The 20232-nt window shown below is 41.6% G+C and overlaps 1 protein-coding gene across 2 annotated transcripts in view; it reads left to right on the top strand.

Annotated features, from left to right (window-relative positions):
- The window catches only part of LOC120978732 (centromere protein P), a 348964-nt gene that overhangs the window by 42583 nt on the left and 286149 nt on the right, over positions 1–20232 (top strand). For both annotated transcript variants that reach the window (XM_040407045.1, XM_040407044.1), the window contains exon 6: positions 17539–17635. In XM_040407045.1, coding sequence (XP_040262979.1) covers positions 17539–17635 — 97 coding nt within the window. The remainder of the gene's footprint in view (positions 1–17538; positions 17636–20232) is intronic.

Genomic DNA, 20232 nt, shown 5'->3' with positions numbered 1-20232 from the left:
AAGTTAGTGGAAAATGCTTATTTTTTTTTTTTTTTTTTTTTTCATACAAAGTCTCATATTCCACTAACTTGTGACAAAAAATAAAAACTTCCATGAACTCACTATACCCATCAGCGAATACCTTGGGGTGTCTTCTTTCCAAAATGGGGTCACTTGTGGGGTAGTTATACTGCCCTGGCATTCTAGGGGCCCAAATGTGTGGTAAGGAGTTTGAAATCAAATTCTGTAAAAAATGACCTGTGAAATCCGAAAGGTGCTCTTTTGAATATGGGCCCCTTTGCCCACCTCGGCTGCAAAAAAGTGTCACACATCTGGTATCTCCGTAATCGGGAGAAGTTGGGGAATGTGTTTTGGGGTGTCATTTTACATATACCCATGCTGGGTGAGAGAAATATCTTGGCAAAAGACAACTTTTCCCATTTTTTTATACAAAGTTGGCATTTGACCAAGATATTTATCTCACCCAGCATGGGTATATGTAAAAAGACACCCCAAAACACATTCCTCAACTTCTCCTGAATACAGAGATACCAGATGTGTGACACTTTTTTGCAGCCTAGGTGGGCAAAGGGGCCCACATTCCAAAGAGCACCTTTCGGATTTCACAGGTCATTTACCTACTTACCACACATTTGGGCCCCTAGAATGCCAGGGCAGTATAACTACCCCACAAGTGACCCCATTTTGGAAAGAAGAGACCCCAAGGTATTCGCTGATGGGCATAGTGAGTTCATGGAAGTTTTTATTTTTTGTCACAAGTTTGTGGAATATGAGACTTTGTATGAAAAAAAAAAAAAAAAAAAAAAAAAAAATCATCATTTTCCACTAACTTGTGACAAAAAATAAAAAATTCTAGGAACTCGCCATGCCCCTCACGGAATACCTTGGGGTGTCTTCTTTCCAAAATGGGGTCACTTGTGGGGTAGTTATACTGCCCTGGTATTCTAGGGGCCCAAATGTGTGGTAAGGAGTTTGAAATCAAATTCAGGAAAAAATGAGGAGTGAAATCCGAAAGGTGCTCTTTGGAATATGGGCCCCTTTGCCCACCTAGGCTGCAAAAAAGTGTCACACATGTGGTATCGCCGTACTCAGGAGAAGTTGAGGAATGTGTTTTGGGGTGTCTTTTTACATATACCCATGCTGGGTGAGATAAATATCTTGGTCAAATGACAACTTTGTATAAAAAAATGGGAAAAGTTGTCTTTTGCCAAGATATTTCTCTCACCCAGCATGGGTATATATAAAATGACACCCCAAAACACATTCCCCACCTTCTCCTGAGTACGGAGATACCAGATGTGTGACACTTTTTTGCAGCCTAGGTGGGCAAAGGGGCCCATATTCCAAAGAGCACCTTTCGGATTTCACAGGTCATTTTTTACAGAATTTGATTTCAAACTCCTTACCACACATTTGGGCCCCTAGAATGCCAGGGCAGTATAACTACCCCACAAGTGACCCCATTTTGGAAAGAAGAGACCCCAAGGTATTCGCTGATGGGCATAGTGAGTTCATAGAACTTTTTATTTTTTGTCACAAGTTAGTGGAATATGAGACTTTGTAAGAAAAAAAAAAAAAAAAATCATCTTTTTCCGCTAACTTGTGACAAAAAAGAAAAAGTTCTATGAACTCACTATGCCCATCAGCGAATACCTTAGGGTGTGTACTTTCAGAAATGGGGTCATTTGTGGGGTGTTTGTACTGTCTGGGCATTGTAGAACCTCAGGAAACATGACAGGTGCTCAGAAAGTCAGAGCTGCTTCAAAAAGCGGAAATTCACATTTTTGTACCATAGTTTGTAAACGCTATAACTTTTACCCAAACCATTTTTTTTTTACCCAAACATTTTTTTTTTATCAAAGACATGTAGAACTATAAATTTAGAGCAAAATTTCTATATGGATGTCGTTTTTTTTGCAAAATTTTACAACTGAAAGTGAAAAATGTCATTTTTTTGCAAAAAAAACGTTAAATTTCGATTAATAACAAAAAAAGTAAAAATGTCAGCAGCAATGAAATACCACCAAATGAAAGCTCTATTAGTGAGAAGAAAAGGAGGTAAAATTCATTTGGGTGGTAAGTTGCATGACCGAGCAATAAACGGTGAAAGTAGTGTAGGTCAGAAGTGTAAAAAGTGGCCTGGTCTTTCAGGCTGTTTAAGCACTGGGGGCTGAGGTGGTTAATAGTGTACCAAGCACAGCGCTGTACATTCTGTAGTGGCTGTTCTTGATATTGCAGCTCAGTCCCATTCACATGAATAGGACTGAGCTGCAGAAAGGCCATGTGACTGATGAACATGAGGCGGTGCATATGACTGGACTTATAGAACCCCTTAATGACCGAGCCTATTTTTTCCCGTTTCTTCCAAGAGCCAGTTACTGTTTACATTTTTCATTCACATAGTCATTTGAGGTCTTCTTTTTTTGTGGGTCAAGTTGTATTTTTTAATGACATCATTTAATTGTCCATAGCTTGCATTGGAAACTGAGACAAATCTTTGTGGGGTAAAAAAAACACAATTCTGTTTTTTTCTCACTGTGCTAAATTTGACATGACAACCTCATTCCGAGGGTCAGTGTGATTACAGCGATACCAGATTTTTTTAGTTTTTGTTATGTTTTACTATTCTAGAAAATAACTAATATATATATATATATATATATATATATATATATATATATACATACACTGCTCAAAAAAATAAAGGGAACACAAAAATAACACATCCTAGATCTGAGTTAATTAAATATTCTTCTGAAATACTTTGTTCTTTACATAGTTGAATGTGCTGACAACAAAATCACACAAAATCAAAAAATGGAAATCAAATTTTTTAACCCATAAAGGTCTGGATTTGGAGTCACACTCAAAATTAAAGTGGAAAAACACACTACAGGCTGATCCAACTTTGATGTAATGTCCTTAAAACAAGTCAAAATGAGGCTCAGTAGTGTGTGTAGCCTCCACGTGCCTGTATGACCTCCCTACAACGCCTGTGCATGCTCCTGATGAGGTGGCGGACGGTCTCCTGAGGGATCTCCTCCCAGACCTGGACTAAAGCATCTGCCAACTCCTGGACAGTCTGTGGTGCAACGTGACGTTGGTGGATAGAGCGAGACATGATGTCCCAGATGTGCTCAATTGGATTCAGGTCTAGGGGACGGGCGGGCCAGTCCATAGCATCAATGCCTTCGTCTTGCAGGAACTGCTGACACACTCCAGCCACATGAGGTCTAGCATTGTCTTGCATTAGGAGGAACCCAGGGCCAACCGCACCAGCATATGGTCTCACAAGGGGTCTGAGGATCTCATCTTGGTACCTAATGGCAGTCAGGCTACCTCTGGCAAGCACATGGAGGGCTGTGCGGCCCTCCAAAGAAATGCCACCCCACACCATTACTGACCCAATGCCAAACCGGTCATGCTGGGGGATGTTGCAGGCAGCAGAACGTTCTCCACGGCGTTTCCAGACTCTGTCACGTCTGTCACATGTGCTCAGTGTGAACCTGCTTTCATCTGTGAAGAGCACAGCGCGCCAGTGGCGAATTTGACAATCTTGGTGTTCTCTGACAAATGCCAAACGTCCTGCATGGTGTTGGGCTGTAAGCACAACCCCCACCTGTGGACGTCGGGCCCTCATATCACCCTCATGGAGTCTGTTTCTGACCGTTTGAGCAGACACATGCACATTTGTGGCCTGCTGGAGGTCATTTTGCAGGGCTCTGGCAGTGCTCCTCCTGTTCCTCCTTGCACAAAGGCGGAGGTAGCGGTCCTGCTGCTGGGTTGTTTCCCTCCTACGGCCCCCTCCACGTCTCCTGATGTACTGGCCTGTCTCCTGGTAGCGCCTCCATGCTCTGGACACTACGCTGACAGACACAGCAAACCTTCTTGCCACAGCTCGCATTGATATGCCATCCTGGATAAGCTGCACTACCTGAGCCACTTGTGTGGGTTGTAGACTCCGTCTCATGCTACCACTAGAGTGAAATCGCCGTCACCATTTAAAAGTGACCAAAACATCAGCCAGGAAGCATAGGAACTGAGAAATGGTCTGTGGTCACCACCTGCAGAACCACTCATATTGGGGGTGTCTTGCTAATTGCCTATAATTTCCACCTGTTGTCTATCCCATTTGCACAACAGCATGTGAAATTGATTATCACTCAGCGTTGCTTCCTAAGTGGACAGTTTGATTTCACAGAAGTGTGATTGACTTGGAGTTACATTGTGTTGTTTAAGTGTTCCCTTTATTTTTTTGAGCAGTGTATATATATATATATATATATATATATATATATACACTGCGTGCAGAATTATTAGGCAAATGAGTATTTTGACCACATCATCCTCTTTATGCATGTTGTCTTACTCCAAGCTGTATAGGCTCGAAAGCCTACTACCAATTAAGCATATTAGGTGATGTGCATCTCTGTAATGAGAAGGGGTGTGGTCTAATGACATCAACACCCTATATTAGGTGTGCATAATTATTATGCAACTTCCTTTCCTTTGGCAAAATGGGTCAAAAGAAGGACTTGACAGGCTCAGAAAAGTCAAAAATAGTGAGATATCTTGCAGAGGGATGCAGCACTCTTAAAATTGCAAAGCTTCTGAAGTGTGATCATCGAACAATCAAGCGTTTCATTCAAAATAGTCAACAGGGTCGCAAGAAGCGTGTGGAAAAACCAAGGCGCAAAATAACTGCCCATGAACTGAGAAAAGTCAAGCGTGCAGCTGCCAAGATGCCACTTGCCACCAGTTTGGCCATATTTCAGAGCTGCAACATCACTGGAGTGCCCAAAAGCACAAGGTGTGCAATACTCAGAGACATGGCCAAAGTAAGAAAGGCTGAAAGACGACCACCACTGAACAAGACACACAAGCTGAAACGTCAAGACTGGGCCAAGAAATATCTCAAGACTGATTTTTCTAAGGTTTTATGGACTGATGAAATGAGAGTGAGTCTTGATAGGCCAGATAGATGGGCCCGTGGCTGGATTGGTAAAGGGCAGAGAGCTCCAGTCCGACTCAGACGCCAGCAAGGTGGAGGTGGAGTACTGGTTTGGGCTGGTATCATCAAAGATGAGCTTGTGGGGCCTTTTCGGGTTGAGGATGGAGTCAAGCTCAACTCCCAGTCCTACTGCCAGTTTCTGGAAGACACCTTCTTCAAGCAGTGGTACAGGAAGAAGTCTGCATCCTTCAAGAAAAACATGATTTTCATGCAGGACAATGCTCCATCACACGCGTCCAAGTACTCCACAGCGTGGCTGGCAAGAAAGGGTATAAAAGAAGAAAATCTAATGACATGGCCTCCTTGTTCACCTGATCTGAACCCCATTGAGAACCTGTGGTCCATCATCAAATGTGAGATTTACAAGGAGGGAAAACAGTACACCTCTCTGAACAGTGTCTGGGAGGCTGTGGTTGCTGCTGCACGCAATGTTGATGGTGAACAGATCAAAACACTGACAAATCCATGGATGGCAGGTTTTTTGAGTGTCCTTGCAAAGAAAGGTGGCTATATTGGTCACTGATTTGTTTTTGTTTTGTTTTTGAATGTCAGAAATGTATATTTGTGAATGTTGAGATGTTATATTGGTTTCACTGGTAAAAATAAATAATTGAAATGGGTATATATTAGTTTTTTGTTAAGTTGCCTAATAATTATGCACAGTAATAGTCACCTGCACACACAGATATCCCCCTAAAATAGCTAAAACTAAAAACAAACTAAAAACTACTTCCAAAAATATTCAGCTTTGATATTAATGAGTTTTTTGGGTTCATTGAGAACATGATTGTTGTTCAATAATAAAATTAATCCTCAAAAATACAACTTGCCTAATAATTCTGCACTCCCTGTATATAATATATAAATTTCTCTGCATTGACATAGTCCTACAACCATAGCTTTTTATCTTCTGATCTACAGGGCTAAAGGAGAGCTGGGCAAACTGTGGTATTTGTTGGTACCATTTTGGAGTGGATACTTTTTGATCACTTTTTATTCATTTAATTATTTTTTTTTCGGGTCAATGGGACGAAACAATGGTGAATTGCATTTTTTTTTCAGTTACGGTTTTCACTGTGCAGGAAATATATATTTTAATAGTTTGGACATTTTCAGACGTAGCAGTGCCAAATTGCCAATTATGTTTATTTCTTATTTATTTTAAATGTAAAATTGGGAAAGGGGGGGGGTGTCAGAATTTGATATTTTTGTTTACTATTTTTTACTGTAATTTTTAGTCCCCTTAAGGACACGGCCATATTTCACTTTAAGGACCAGGCCATTTTTTGCAAATCTGACCAGTGTCACTTTAAGTGGTGATAACTTTAAAACGTTTTTACTTATTCAGGCCATTCTGAGATTGTTTTTTCGTCACATATTGTACTTCATGACACTGGTAAAATGGAGTAAAAAAAATTCACTTTTATTTATAAAAAAAATACAAAATTTGCCCAAAATGTGGAAAAATTAGCAAGTTTCGAAGTTTCAATTTCTCTACTTCTATAATACATAGTAATACCTACAAAAATAGTTATTACTTTACATTCCCCATATGTCTACTTTATGTTAGGATCATTTTGGGAATGACATTTTATTTTTGGGGGATGTTACAAGTCTTAGGGCTCTTTCACACTTGCGTTCTTTTCTTCCGGCATAGAGTTCCGTCGTCGGGGCTCTATGCCGGAAGAATCCTGATCAGTTTTATCCTAATGCATTCTGAATGGAGAGAAATCCGTTCAGGATGCATCAGGATGTCTTCAGTTCCGGAACGGAAAGTTTTTTGGCCGGAGAAAATACCGCAGCATGCTGCGCTTTTTGCTCCGGCCAAAAATCCTGAACACTTGCCGCAAGGCCGGATCCGGAATTAATGCCCATTGAAAGGCATTAATCCGGATCCGACGTTTAGCTTTTTCTGAATGGTTACCATGGCTGCCAAGACGCTAAAGTCCTGGCAGCCATGGTAAAGTGTAGTGGGGAGCGGGGGTGCAGTATACTTACCGTCCGTGCGGCTCCCCGGGCGCTCCAGAGTGACGTCAGGGCGCCCCACGCTCATGGATGACGTGTCGCATAGATCACGTCATCCATGCGCATGGGGCGCTCTGACGTCATTCTGGAGCGCCCCGGGAGCCGCACGGACTGTAAGTATACTGCTCCCCCGCTCCCCACTGCTACTTTAATAGCGTCCTGGCTGCCATAGTAACACTGAACGCATTTTGAAGACGGATCCATCTTCAAATGCTTTCAGTTCACTTGCGTTTTTCCGGATCTGGCGTATAATTCCGGCAAATGGAGTGCACGACGGATCCGGACAACGCAAGCTTGAAAGAGGCCTTAGAAGTTTAGAAGTAAATATTGAAATTTCTCAGAAATTTTCAAAAACCAACTTTTTAAGGACCAGTTCAGGTCTGAAGTCACTTTGTGAGGCTTACATAATAGAAACCACCCAAAAATGACCCCATTCTAGAAACTACACCCCTCAAGGTATTCAAAACTGATTTTACAAATGTCGTTAGCCCTTTAGGTGTTCCACAAGAATGAATGGAAAATAGAGATACAATTTAAAAATGTCACTTATTTGGCAGATTTTCCATCTTAATATTTTTTTTCCAGTTACAAAGCAAGGGTTAACAGCCAAACAAAACTCAATATTTATGGCCCTGATTCTGTAGTTTACAGAAACACCCCATATGTGGTCGTAAACTGCTGTACGGGCACACGGCAGAGCGCAGAAGGAAAGGAATGCCATACGGTTTTTGGAAGGCAGATTTTGCTGGACTGTTTTTTTTTTTTACACCATGTCCCTTTTGAAGCCCCCCTGATGCACCCCTAGAGTAGAAACTCCATAAAACTGACCCCATTTTAGAAACTACGGGATAGGGTGGAAGTTTTGTTGGTACTAGTTTAGGGTACATATGATTTTTGTTTGCTCTATATTACACTTTTTGTGAGGCAAGGTAACAAAAAATAGCTGTTTTGGCACAGTTTTTTTTAAATTGTTATTTACAACATTCATCTGACAGGTTAGATCATGTGGTATTTTTATAGAGCAGGTTGTCACGGACGCAGCGATACCTAATATGTATACAATTTTTTTATTTATGTAAGTTTAATTTTTTTATACAAAAAAAATCATGTTTTAGTGTCTCCATAGTTTGAGAGCCATAGTTTTTTCCATTTTTGGGCGATTATCTTGGGTAGGGTCTCATTTGTTGCGGGATGAGATGACTGTTTGATTGGCACTATTTTGGGGTGCATATGACTTTGTGATCGCTTGCTATTACACTTTTTGTGATATAAGACAAAAAATTGCTTTTTTTGCACCGTTTTTTTTTTTTTTTTCAACGGTGTTCACCTGAGGGGTTAGGTCATGTGATATTTTTATTTTTATAGAGACGGTTGATATGGACGCGGCGATACCTAATATGTATACTTTTTAAAATTTACTTAAGTTTAAAGGGGTTCTGCACTTTCATTTAACTGATGATCTATCCTCTGAATAGATCATCAGCTTCTGATCGGCGGGGGTCCGACACCCGGGACCCCCGCCGATCAGCTGTTTCAGAAGGCAGCGGCGCTCCAGCAGCGCCGCGGCCTTCTCACTGTTTACCGCCGGCCCACTGACGTCACGACTAGTATCAACTAGCGTGGGCGTGGCTAAGCTCCATTCAAGTGAACAGAGCTTAGCCGCGCCCATGTTAGTTGATACTAGTCGTGACGTCAGTGGGCCGGCTGGCCCGGTGGTAAACAGTGAGAAGGCCGTGGCGCTGCTGGAGCGCCGCTGCCTTCTCAAACAGCTGATCGGCGGGGGTCCCGGGTGTCGGACCCCCGCCGATCAGAAGCTGATGATCTATCCAGAGGATAGATCATCAGTTAAATGAAAGTGCAGAACCCCTTTAACATAACAGCTTTTTTAAAACAAAAAAAATTATGTTTTAGTGTCTTCTTTTTCTAAACCATAGTTTTTTTATTTTTTGGGCGATTGTCTTAGGTAGGGTCTCATATTTTGCGTGATGAGGTGACTGTTAGATTGGTACTATTTTTGTGGGCATACGCCTTTTTGATTGCTTACTGTTGTACTTTTTGTGATGTAAGGTGACAAAAAAATGATTTATTTAGCACAGTTTTTATTTTTTACGGTGTTCATCTGAGGGGTTAGGTCATGTCATATGTTTAGAGAGCCGGTCGATACGGACGCGGCGATACCTAATATGTCTATTTTTTACCAAATTTTTTTTTACTTTAATTGGGGAAAAAGACGTTTTTGTTTATTTTTAATTGAAACTTTTAATTTTTTTTTGGGGGGGGGGGAACTTAATTTTTTCAACTTTTTTTTTTAACTTAATTTTTTGTCCCACTTTGGGACTTTAACTTTTGGGGGTCTGATCCCTTTTACAATGCATTCCAATACTTCTGTATTGGAATGCATTGGCTGTATAAGTAATACTGTGTCTATTACTCACTCATACAGCTTTCGGCCTGTGAGATCCAGGGGGCTAGTCACTGGAAGGCATCGCGCTGCCTTCAATGCCATCGAGTCCCCCCTACAGCCGCATGAGGACCCGATGGCACGCCTGATCACCGCCGCAACCACAGGTAAAAGCCGCAAACCGCAGGTCTGAATTGACCTGCGGTTTGCGACGATCGCCGACACGGGGGGTCACTAAAAAATCTTTTTATTTGGTATTTTCGCGTCCGTAACAACCTGCTCTATAAAAATACCACATAATCTAACCTGTCAGATGAGTGCTGTAAATAACAAAAAATTAAAACGCTGCCAAAACAGCTATTTCTTGTTACCTTGCCTCACAAAAAGTGTAATATAGAGCAAACAAAAATCATATGTACCCTAATATAGTACCAACAAAACTGCCACCTTGGCCCAAAGTTTCCAAAATGGCGTCACTTTTTTGGAGTTTCTACTCTAGGGTTTCATCAGGGGGTCTTCAAATGTGACATGGCAGCTTAAAATTATCCCAGTGAAATCTGCTTTCCAAAAATCGTATGGTGTTCCTTTCCTTCTGCACAATACTGTGTGCCCGTACAGCAGTTTAGGATCACATATGGGGTGTTTCTGTAAACGCCAGAATCAGAGCCATAAATATTGAGTTTTGTTTGGCTGTTAACCCTTGCTTTGTAACTGGAAAAAATGGATTAAAATGGAAAATCTGCCAAAAAAGTGAAATTCTGAAATTTCATCTCTATTTTCCATCAAATTTTGTGGAACACCTAAAGGGTTAACAAAGTTTGTAAACTCAGTTTTGTATACCTAGAGGGGTGTAGTTTCTAAAATGGGGTCACTTTTTTGGAGTTTCTACTCTAGGGGTGCATCAGGGGGTCTTCAAATGTGACATGGCAGCTTAAAATTATCCCAGTGAAATCTGATTTCCAAAAACCATATGGCGTTCTTTTCCTTCTGCTCAATACCGTGTGCCCGTACAGCAGTTTACGACCACATATGGGGTGTTTCTGTAAACTACAGAATCAGGGCCATAAATATTGAGTTTTGTTTGTCTGTTAACCCTTGCTTTGTAACTGGAAAAAATGGATTAACCACCTCAGCTCCCCTAGCTTAAACACCCTTAAAGGGTTTCTATCACTTGGTATGACATAATTAGCTGTCAGACACTAGCGATCTGCTAGTGTCTGCTCTGGCCAACCATCCTACTATAATCACTTGTGGGGCAGCGGTTTTGCTAAAAAACTAACTTTTATAAATATGCTAATGAGCCTCTAGGTGCTATGTGGGCGTCATTAGCACCTAGAGGCTCCGTCTACCTTCATACACAGCCGCCGCCCAGCGCGTCCCTCCAGCCCGCCCATGTCCTCCTCCGTGTGACGCAGCGGACGAGTTCTCGCGCATGCGCCGTGCGCGGCTGTATTCGGCGCATTTGAGATCTCAGCTCGGAGCGGTCAGGCATTCAATGCGCATGCGCGGCTGTATTCGACGCCTGCGCATTGAATGCCTGACCGCTCCGAGCTGAGATCTCAAATGCGCCGAATACAGCCGCTCACGGCGCATGCGCGAGAACTCGTCCGCTGCGTCACACGGAGGAGGACATGGGCGGGCTGGAGGGACGCGCTGGGCGGCGGCTGTTTATGAAGGTAGACGGAGCCTCTAGGTGCTAATGACGCCCACATAGCACCTAGAGGCTCATTAGCATATTTATAAAAGTTAGTTTTTTAGCAAAACCGCTGCCCCACAAGTGATTATAGTAGGATGGTTGGCCAGAGCAGACACTAGCAGATCGCTAGTGTCTGACAGCTAATTATGTCATACCAAGTGATAGAAACCCTTTAATGACCAGGCCACTTTTTACACTTCTGCACTACACTACTTTCACCGTTTATTGCTCGTTCATGCAATTTACCACCCAAATGAATTTTACCTCCTTTTCTTCTCACTAATAGAGCTTTCATTTGGTGGTATTTCATTGCTGCTGACAATTTAACTTTTTTTGTTATTAATCAAAATTTAACGAAATTTTTGCAAAAAAATTAAATTTTTTACTTTTCAAAAAAACGACATCCATATATAAATTTTTCTCTAAATTTATTGTTCTACATGTCTTTGATAAAAAAAAAATGTTTGGGTAAAAAAAAAAATGGTTTGGGTAAAAGTTATAGCGTTTACAAACTATGGTTCAAAAATGTGAATTTCCGCTTTTTGAAGCAGCTCTGACTTTCTGAGCACCTGTCATGTTTCCTGAGGTTCTACAATGGCCAGACAGTACAAACACCCCACAAATGACCCCATTTCGGAAAGTAGACACCCTAAGGTATTCGCTGTTGGGCATAGTGAGTTCATAGAACTTTTTTATTTTTTGTCACAAGTTAGAGGAAAATGATTTATTTTTTTTCCTTACAAAGTCTCATATTCCACTAACTTGTGACAAAAAATAAAAACTTCCATGAACTCAATATGCCCATCACGAAATACCTTGGGGTGTCTTCTTTCCAAAATGGGGTCACTTGTGGGGTAGTTATACTGCCCTGGCATTCTAGGGGTCCTAATGTGTGGTAAAGAGTTTGAAATCAAAATGTGTAAAAAATGACCTGTGAAATCCTAAAGGTGCTCTTTGGAATTTGGGCCCCTTTGCCCACCTAGGCTGCAAAAAAGTGTCACACATCTGGTATCGCCGTACTCAGGAGAAGTTGGGCAATGTGTTGTGGGGTGTCATTTTACATATACCCATGCTGGGTGAGATAAATATCTCGGCAAAAGACAACTTTTCCAATTTTTTTATACAAAGTTGGCATTTGACCGAGATATTTCTCTCACCCAGCATGGGTATATGTAAAATGACACCCCAAAACACATTGCCCAACTTCTCCTGAGTACGGCGATACAGGATGTGTGACACTTTTTTGCAGCCTAGGTGGGCAAAGGGGCCCACATTCCATAGAGCACCTTTAGGATTTCACAGGTCATTTTTTACACATTTTGATTTCAAAATACTTCCCACACATTAGGGCCCCTAAATTGCCAGGGCAGTATAACTACCCCACAAGTGACCCCATTTTGGAAAGAAGACACCCCAAGGTATTCCGTGAGGGGCATGGTGAGTTCCTAGAATTTTTTTATTTTTTGTCACAAGTAAGCGGAAAATGATGATTTTTTTTTTTTTTCTTACAAAGTCTCATATTCTACTAACTTGTGACAAAAAATAAAAACTTCCATGAACTCACTATGCCCATCACGAAATACCTTGGCGTGTCTTCTTTCCAAAATGGGGTCACTTGTGGGGTAGTTATACTGCCCTGGCATTCTAGGGGCCCTAATGTGTGGTAAGTAGTTTGAAATCAAAATGTGTAAAAAATGACCTGTGAAATCCTAAAGGTGCTCTTTGGAATGTGGGCCCCTTTGCCCACCTAGGCTGCAAAAAAGTGTCACACATCTGGTATCGCCGTACTCAGGAGAAGTTGGGCAATGTGTTTTGGGGTGTCATTTTACATATACCCATGCTGGGTGAGAGAAATATCTCTGTCAAATGCCAACTTTGTATAAAAAAACAATTTCCGCTAACTTGGGCCAAAAAAATGTCTGAATGGAGCCTTACAGGGGGGTGATCAATGACAGGGGGGTGATCAGGAAGTGTATATGGGGTTATCACCCCCCTGTCATTGATCACCCCCCTGTAAGGCTCCATTTAGATGTCCGTATGTGTTTTGCGGATCCGATCCATGTATCCGTGGATCCGTAAAAAAAAATACGGACGTCTGAATGGAGCCTTACAGGGGGGTGATCAATGACAGGGGGGTGATCAATGACAGGGGGGTGATCAGGGAGTCTATATGGGGTGATCACCCCCCTGTCATTGATCACCCCCCTGTAAGGCTCCATTCAGATGTCCATATGTGTTTTGCGGATCAGATCCATGTATCCGTAAAAAACATACGGACGTCTGAATGGAGCCTTACAAGGGGGTGATCAATGACAGGGGGGTGATCAGGGAGTCTATATGGGGTGATCAGGGGTTAATAAGGGGTTAATAAGTGACGGGGGGGGGTGTAGTGTAGTGGTGTTTGGTGCTACTTATTACTGAGCTGCCTGTGTCCTCTGGTGGTCGATCCAAGCAAAAGGGACCACCAGAGGACCAGGTAGCAGGTATATTAGAGGCTGTTATCAAAACAGCGTCCAATATACCTGTTAGGGGTTAAAAAAATCGCATCTCCAGCCTGCCAGAGAACGATCGCCGATGGCAGGCTGGAGATCCACTCGCTTACCTTCCGATCCTGTGAACGCACGCGCCTGTGTGCGCGCGTTCACAGAAAATCTTGCGTCTCGCGAGAGGACGCGTATATGCGTCCAGGAGGAATGAATCGACCGCCTCCAGGACGCGTCCCTGCGTTCGGCGGTCCGGAGGTGGTTAAAATGGAAAATCTGCCAAAAAAGTGAAATTCTGAAATGTCATCTCAATTTCTATTAAATCTTGTGGAACACCAAAAGGGTTAACAAAGTTTGTAAAATCAGTTTTGAAAACCTTGAGGGGTGTAGTTTCTAGAATGGGGTAATTTTTGGGTGGTTTCTATTATCTAAGCCTGACAAAGTGACTTCAGACCTGAACTGGTCCTTTAAAAAGTGGGTTTTGGAAATTTTTCAGAAAAATTTCAAGATTTGCTTCTAAACTTCGAAGCCTTTTAACGTCCCCAAAAAATAAAATGGCATTCCCAAAATGATCCTAACATGAAGTAGACATATGGGGAATGTAAAGTAATAACTATTTTTTGAGGTATTACTATCTATTATAAAAGTAGAGAAATAGAAATTTGCAGATTTGCAAATTTTTCCAAATTTTGGGTAAATTTGCCATTTTTTTATAAATAAAAAATATTTTTTTTACTCAATTTTACAACTGTCATGAAGTACAATATGTGAGGAGATAACAATTTCAGAATGGCCTGGATACGTAAAAGCGTTTTAAAGTTATCAGCACATAAAGTAACACATCTCAAATTTGCAAAAATTGGCCTGGTCCTTAACCACCCCAGGACCGCCGTACGCAGGATTGCGTCTTTGCCGCGGCCCTGCTATTCTGGGTGGACACGCGGCACGTCCTCTCGCGAGATTTCCTGTGAACTCGCGCACACAGGAACCGGAGGTAAACTAGATGATCTACAGCCTGCCAGCGGCGATCGTTCGCTGGCAGGCTGTAGATGCGATTTTTTTTTTTTAACCCCTAAAAGGTATATTAGACGCTGTTTTGATAACAGCGTCTAATATACCTGCTACCTGGTCCTCTGGTGGTCCCTTTTGCTTGGATCGACCACCAGAGGACACAGGCAGCTTTGTAATAAGTAGCACCAAACACCACTACACTACCCCCCCCCCCCTGTCACTTATTAATCCCTGATCACCCCATATTAGACTCCCTGATCACCCCCCTGTCATTGATCACCCCCATGTGTTTTGCGGATCCGATCCATGGATCCGCAGATCCGCAAAACACATACGGATGTCTGAATGGAGCCTTACAGGGGGGTGATCAATGACATATAGCCCATATAGACTCCCTGATCAATCCCCTGTCATTGATCACCCCCCTGTAAGGCTGGCTCCATTCAGAGGTCCGTATGTGTTTTGCGGATCCACGGATCCATTGATCGGATTCGCAAAACACATACGGACGTCTGAATGGAGCCTTACAGGGGGGTGATCACCCCATATAGACTCCCTGATCACCCCCCTGTCATTGATAACCCCCCTGTAAGGCTGGCTCCATTCAGAGGTCCGTATGTGTTTTGCAGATCCACGGATCCATGGATTGGATCTGCAAAACATATGGACGTCTGAATGGAGCCTTACAGGGGGGTGATCAATGACAGGGGGGTGATCAGGGAGTCTATATGGGGTGATCACCCCCCTGTCATTGATCACCCCCCCCTGTAAGGCTCCATTCAGACGTCCGTATGTGTTTTGCGGATCCGATCCGTGGATCCGCAAAACACATACGGTCCTCTGTAAGAAAAAAATAAATAAAAATATCAATTTCCACTGACTTGTGCCAAGAAAATGTCTGAATGGAGCCTTACAGGGGGGTGATCAATGACAGGGTGGTGATCACCCCATATAGACTCCCTGATCACCCCCCTGTCATTGATCACCCCCCTGTAAAGCTCCATTCAGACATTTTCTTGGCACAAGTCAGTGGAAATTTATATTTTATTTTTTTCTTACAAAGTCTCATATTCCACTAACTTGTGACAAAAAATAAAATCTCACATGAGCTCACCATACCCCTCACGGAATCCAAATGCGTAAAATTTTTTAGACATTTATATTCCAGACTTCTAATCGCGCTTTAGGGCCCCTAAAATGCCAGGGCAGTATAAATACCCCACATGTGACCCCATTTTGGAAAGAAGACACCTCAAGGTATTTTGTGAGGGGCATGGCGAGTTCATGTAAAATTTAATTTTTTGTCACCAGTTAGCGAAATGGGAGACTTTGTGAGAAAAAACAAAACAAAAATCAATTTCCGCTAACTTGTGCCAAAAAAAATAAAAAATTGCCATGCCCCTCACGGAATACCTTGGGGTGTCTTCTTTCCAAAATGTGGTCACATGTGGGGTATTTATACTGCCCTGGCATTTTAGGGGCCCTAAAGCGTGAGAAGAAGTCTGGAATCCAAATACCCTCCTAAAAGATACTCATTGGAATTTGGGCCCCTTTGCGCACCTAGGCTGCAAAAAAGTGTCACACATGTGGTATCGCTGTACTCAGGAGAAGTTGGGCAATGTGTTTTGGGGTGTCTTTTTACATATACCCATGCTGGGTGAGAGAAATATCTCTCTATAATGACAACTTTGTAAGAAAAATGGGAAAAGTTGACTTTTAGAGATATTTCTCTCACCCAGCATGGGTATATGTAAAAATACACCCCAAAACACATTGCCCTACTTCTCCTGAGTACGGCGATACCACATGTGTGACACTTTTTTGCAGCCTAGGTGGGCAAAGGGGCCCAAATTCCAATGAGTACTTTTAGGATTTTACAGGGCATTTTTTACACATTTGGATTCCAGATTTTCACGCATTAGGGCCCCTAAAATGCCAGGGCAGTATAACTACCCCACAAGTGACTCCATTTTGGAAAGAAGACACCCCAAGGTATTTCGTGATGGGCATAGTGAGTTCATGGAAGTTTTTATTTTTTGTCACAAGTTAGTGGAATATGAGACTTTGTAAGGAAAAAAAATAAAAAAATAAAAACATAATTTTCCGCTAACTTGTGACAAAAAATAAAAAGTTCTATGAACTCACTATGCCCATCAGTGAATACCTTAGAGTGTCTACTTTCCTAAATGGGGTCATTTGTGGGGTGTTTCTACCGTCTGGCCATTGTAGAACCTCAGGAAACATGACAGGTGCTCAGAAAGTCAGAGTTGCTTCAAAATGCGGAAATTCACATTTTTGTACCATAGTTTGTAAACGCTATAACTTTTACCCAAACCATTTTTTTTTTTTTACACAAACATTTTTTGTTTATCAAAGACATGTAGAACAATACATTTAGAGAAAAATTTATATAGAAATGTATTTTTTTTTTTGAAAAATTTTACAACTGAAAGTGAAAAATGTCATTTTTTTTGCAAAAATTTCGGTAAATTTCGATTAATAACAAAAAAAGTAAAAATGTCAGCAGCAATGAAATACCACCAAATGAAAGCTCTATTAGTGAGAAGAAAAGGAGGTAAAATTAATTTGGGTGGTAAGTTGTATGACCGAGCAATAAACCGTGAAAGTAGTGTAGTGCAGAATTGTAAAAAGTGGTCTGGTCATTAAGGGTGTTTAAGCTAGGGGAGCCCAGGTGGTTAAGGTGAAAAATGGCAGGGTCCTGAAGGGGTTAATAATGAACTTCTGGGTGTTTATCACATGTAGGATGCCTTCCTGGGCAAATAGACCTTGTTCTGTTGTCAAAATGTGTAATCCTTTATTCTGGACTGTAACATCATGTATCGGGAAACTTCACAGAACTTTGATTTGTATTCGAACCAAAACAACTTTTTTTATGATTAATATTTTTCAGAACACAGAAGTCATTGAATCTGCTGGGCTTTTTCCGTTCTCTTTCTACATTTACAGAGTGGTGTGAATATCGCCAGAGTACATTTTCTCATTTTAAGGTAGGACAGGTTTTTATAATTTTTTTTTTCAAGTATGTTTGTGTCTCCTACATGTTGGCCTGTTCTATTAGTGATGTACCTACAATGTGAAATTTTTGTTTAAAAAAAAAACAAACAAAACAAGGTGTTTGTTAATGTGCATTTATTTGAGCTAATTTTTAAAAACTTTGTTTCCTTTAATGCACGTGATTATTCTGACCGTTACTCATTATCTTTTTGTTATATTATATTTTATTGCTTTGTGATTGCGGTTATTTAGGCTACTTTCACACCTGCGTTAGGTGCGGATCCGTCTTGTATCTGCACAGACGGATCCGCACCGATAATGCAAACGCTTGTATCCATTCAGAACGGATCTGTTTGCATTATTCTTTTAATAAAAAGTCTAAGTCAAAACGGATCCGTCCTGCCTTACATTGAAAGTCAATGGGGGACGGATCCGTTTTCAACTGCACCATATTGTGTCACTGAAAACGGATCCGTCCCCATTGACTTACATTGTAAGTCTGGAGGGATCCGTTTGGCTCCGCATCGCCAGGCGGACACCAAAACACTGCAAGCAGCGTTTTGGTGTCCGCCTCCAGAGCCGAATGGAGGCGGAACGGAGACAAACTGATGCATTCTGAGCGGATCCTTATCCATTCAGAATGCATTGGGGCTGAACGGATCTCACAAACGGAATTCAAAACGCCAGTATGAAAGTAGCCTAATACGTAACGTTTGTTTCAGAAAAAAATACTAGTAATTCTTTAGGCCAAGTTCACATCAATCATATACACTATATTCGCCATAAATGGATTGAGGTCCTTTGCAACATCCTCATGTGTTGCTGATTTTTCCAGAGGTTTTCACCCTTGAAGCTGGGACTTACATGCTGACTACGTGGCCGAAGATCACAATGTAGCACTGCCTATATCATAGGTAGAAGAAACAAGTATATATCAATGGAGTCGCTTTGTGATCGGCAAGTTACCGTGACATGACAGGGCTGGATTTCTTGTGGTGTTGCAGTAACTTGTGTCACAACTCAACCCCCTTCACTTACATTAGTTGTAGGTAACTACTGTGCCATCTAGCCCGAGCCTTGATAGGAGTAAAATACCCATAGAATCCAGAAGAAATGTATTATGTAATTGTGCTACATGAAACATTATTTCTATAGTTTGACTAGATACTTTACAGCATAGTGACGCATATGGAGTCACGTTCCGTCATTGAAGGTTAATTGGTGGAACTTTGTATACGTTTTGCACTCTGACACAAGAGCATTAAATTTATCCAAATTGAATAACTCGGGAATTCACTGTACATGTAGTAAAAAGAATCAATACTCGCCCCCTTTGTCATCTACCTTTCCAGTTCTTCGGTCCTCCCGGTTGCTGTTTGTTTTCCTGGTTACAGCGATGCACATGTGTCCAGGTCACCACTGCAGCCCGTCACTGGTCTTAGAAGTGGTGTCCATTGCACGCGGAGGCCAGTGATCTGTGTGCGCGAAACTCACTGCAGCAGCCCTCTACTCCTCAAATTTATTACGTAGTGTAGGAACTTATTGTGCCCTCCAGATTTTTTATTTGCTTTTTGGTCTTTTTTTGACCATGTACACCATTGTTCTCCAGCCGGTGGCTCAGGACTGGCTTTGGGTCTAAAGCAGTTTGCAGGTTTATAAATTTTTGGTCAGTACAGGACCTGAAGAAGTCACTGCTTTATTAGAACTGGGCACTAGGGTCACTAGAATAGAGCAGTATCACTAGATCATATATTTACTGTGTTTTTCACCTTTACTGTACAATGTGGCTCAGCATCCTCTGTCATTGTTGAAAGTTGCTCACAATCTGCAAAAAGTTGGAGACCACAGATGTTGGGAGAATATATGGACAATAAATTTTGACCAGAGCGACAACAGCTGAGTTTTTTATCTTATTTTTATTTTTAAAGTTTTTGCTATTCCTATACTAGAAGGGTCACATGTGAAGAGGAGTGAAGTAAAAGTGGTTTCACAAAAACAACTTTATAAATGATATTCAAATAAAACAACACAGTAAAGCTTGCAAGTTCTCCCTATGTAAATACATTTATTAGGTAGAAACAGAGGCATATTTTATCTTAGCCTTGGCTCAGCCAAGATTCTTACTATCTTATATATAACTCTCATAAACATGCAAAAGATGTGAAACTGATATATCACAAAAATCAAGCCTCCTTAGTAGAGGCTCTGGAGATCACTGCGCATGAGCAGAAGTAGTGGTTGGACATTTCTTTTTCTTAGTGGTAATTTGCTAGTGGAACGGTTTAGCATCACATAAGCATAAAGCAAGCTGTCGGAAATCATATAGTCATATGTGATACTAGATGTCACATTCTACTCCTGTTCTAGAGGAGAAATCTAGTGGCCCTCCTGATGGCCTCGTTTTTAATAACCAGTGTGATATTTGCTGAATGTCTATAAACTGTGAATTTGTGGGGCTTGCTAATTGTGCCTGTTAATTATGTCTCTTGCTTTATAACTGAAGACCCCCCGCTGTCCATGTAAGCACTGTATAAACATTGGACACCGGCGATCTCCATGTCCATTGAATGGAGTATGACTGACAGCAGTC

Source organism: Bufo bufo, chromosome 9 (genome assembly GCF_905171765.1).
Source record: "Bufo bufo chromosome 9, aBufBuf1.1, whole genome shotgun sequence".
Taxonomy (NCBI): domain Eukaryota; kingdom Metazoa; phylum Chordata; class Amphibia; order Anura; family Bufonidae; genus Bufo; species Bufo bufo.
The sequence above is the reverse complement of the archived record's forward strand: the minus strand, read 5'-3'. Positions and strand labels throughout refer to the sequence as shown.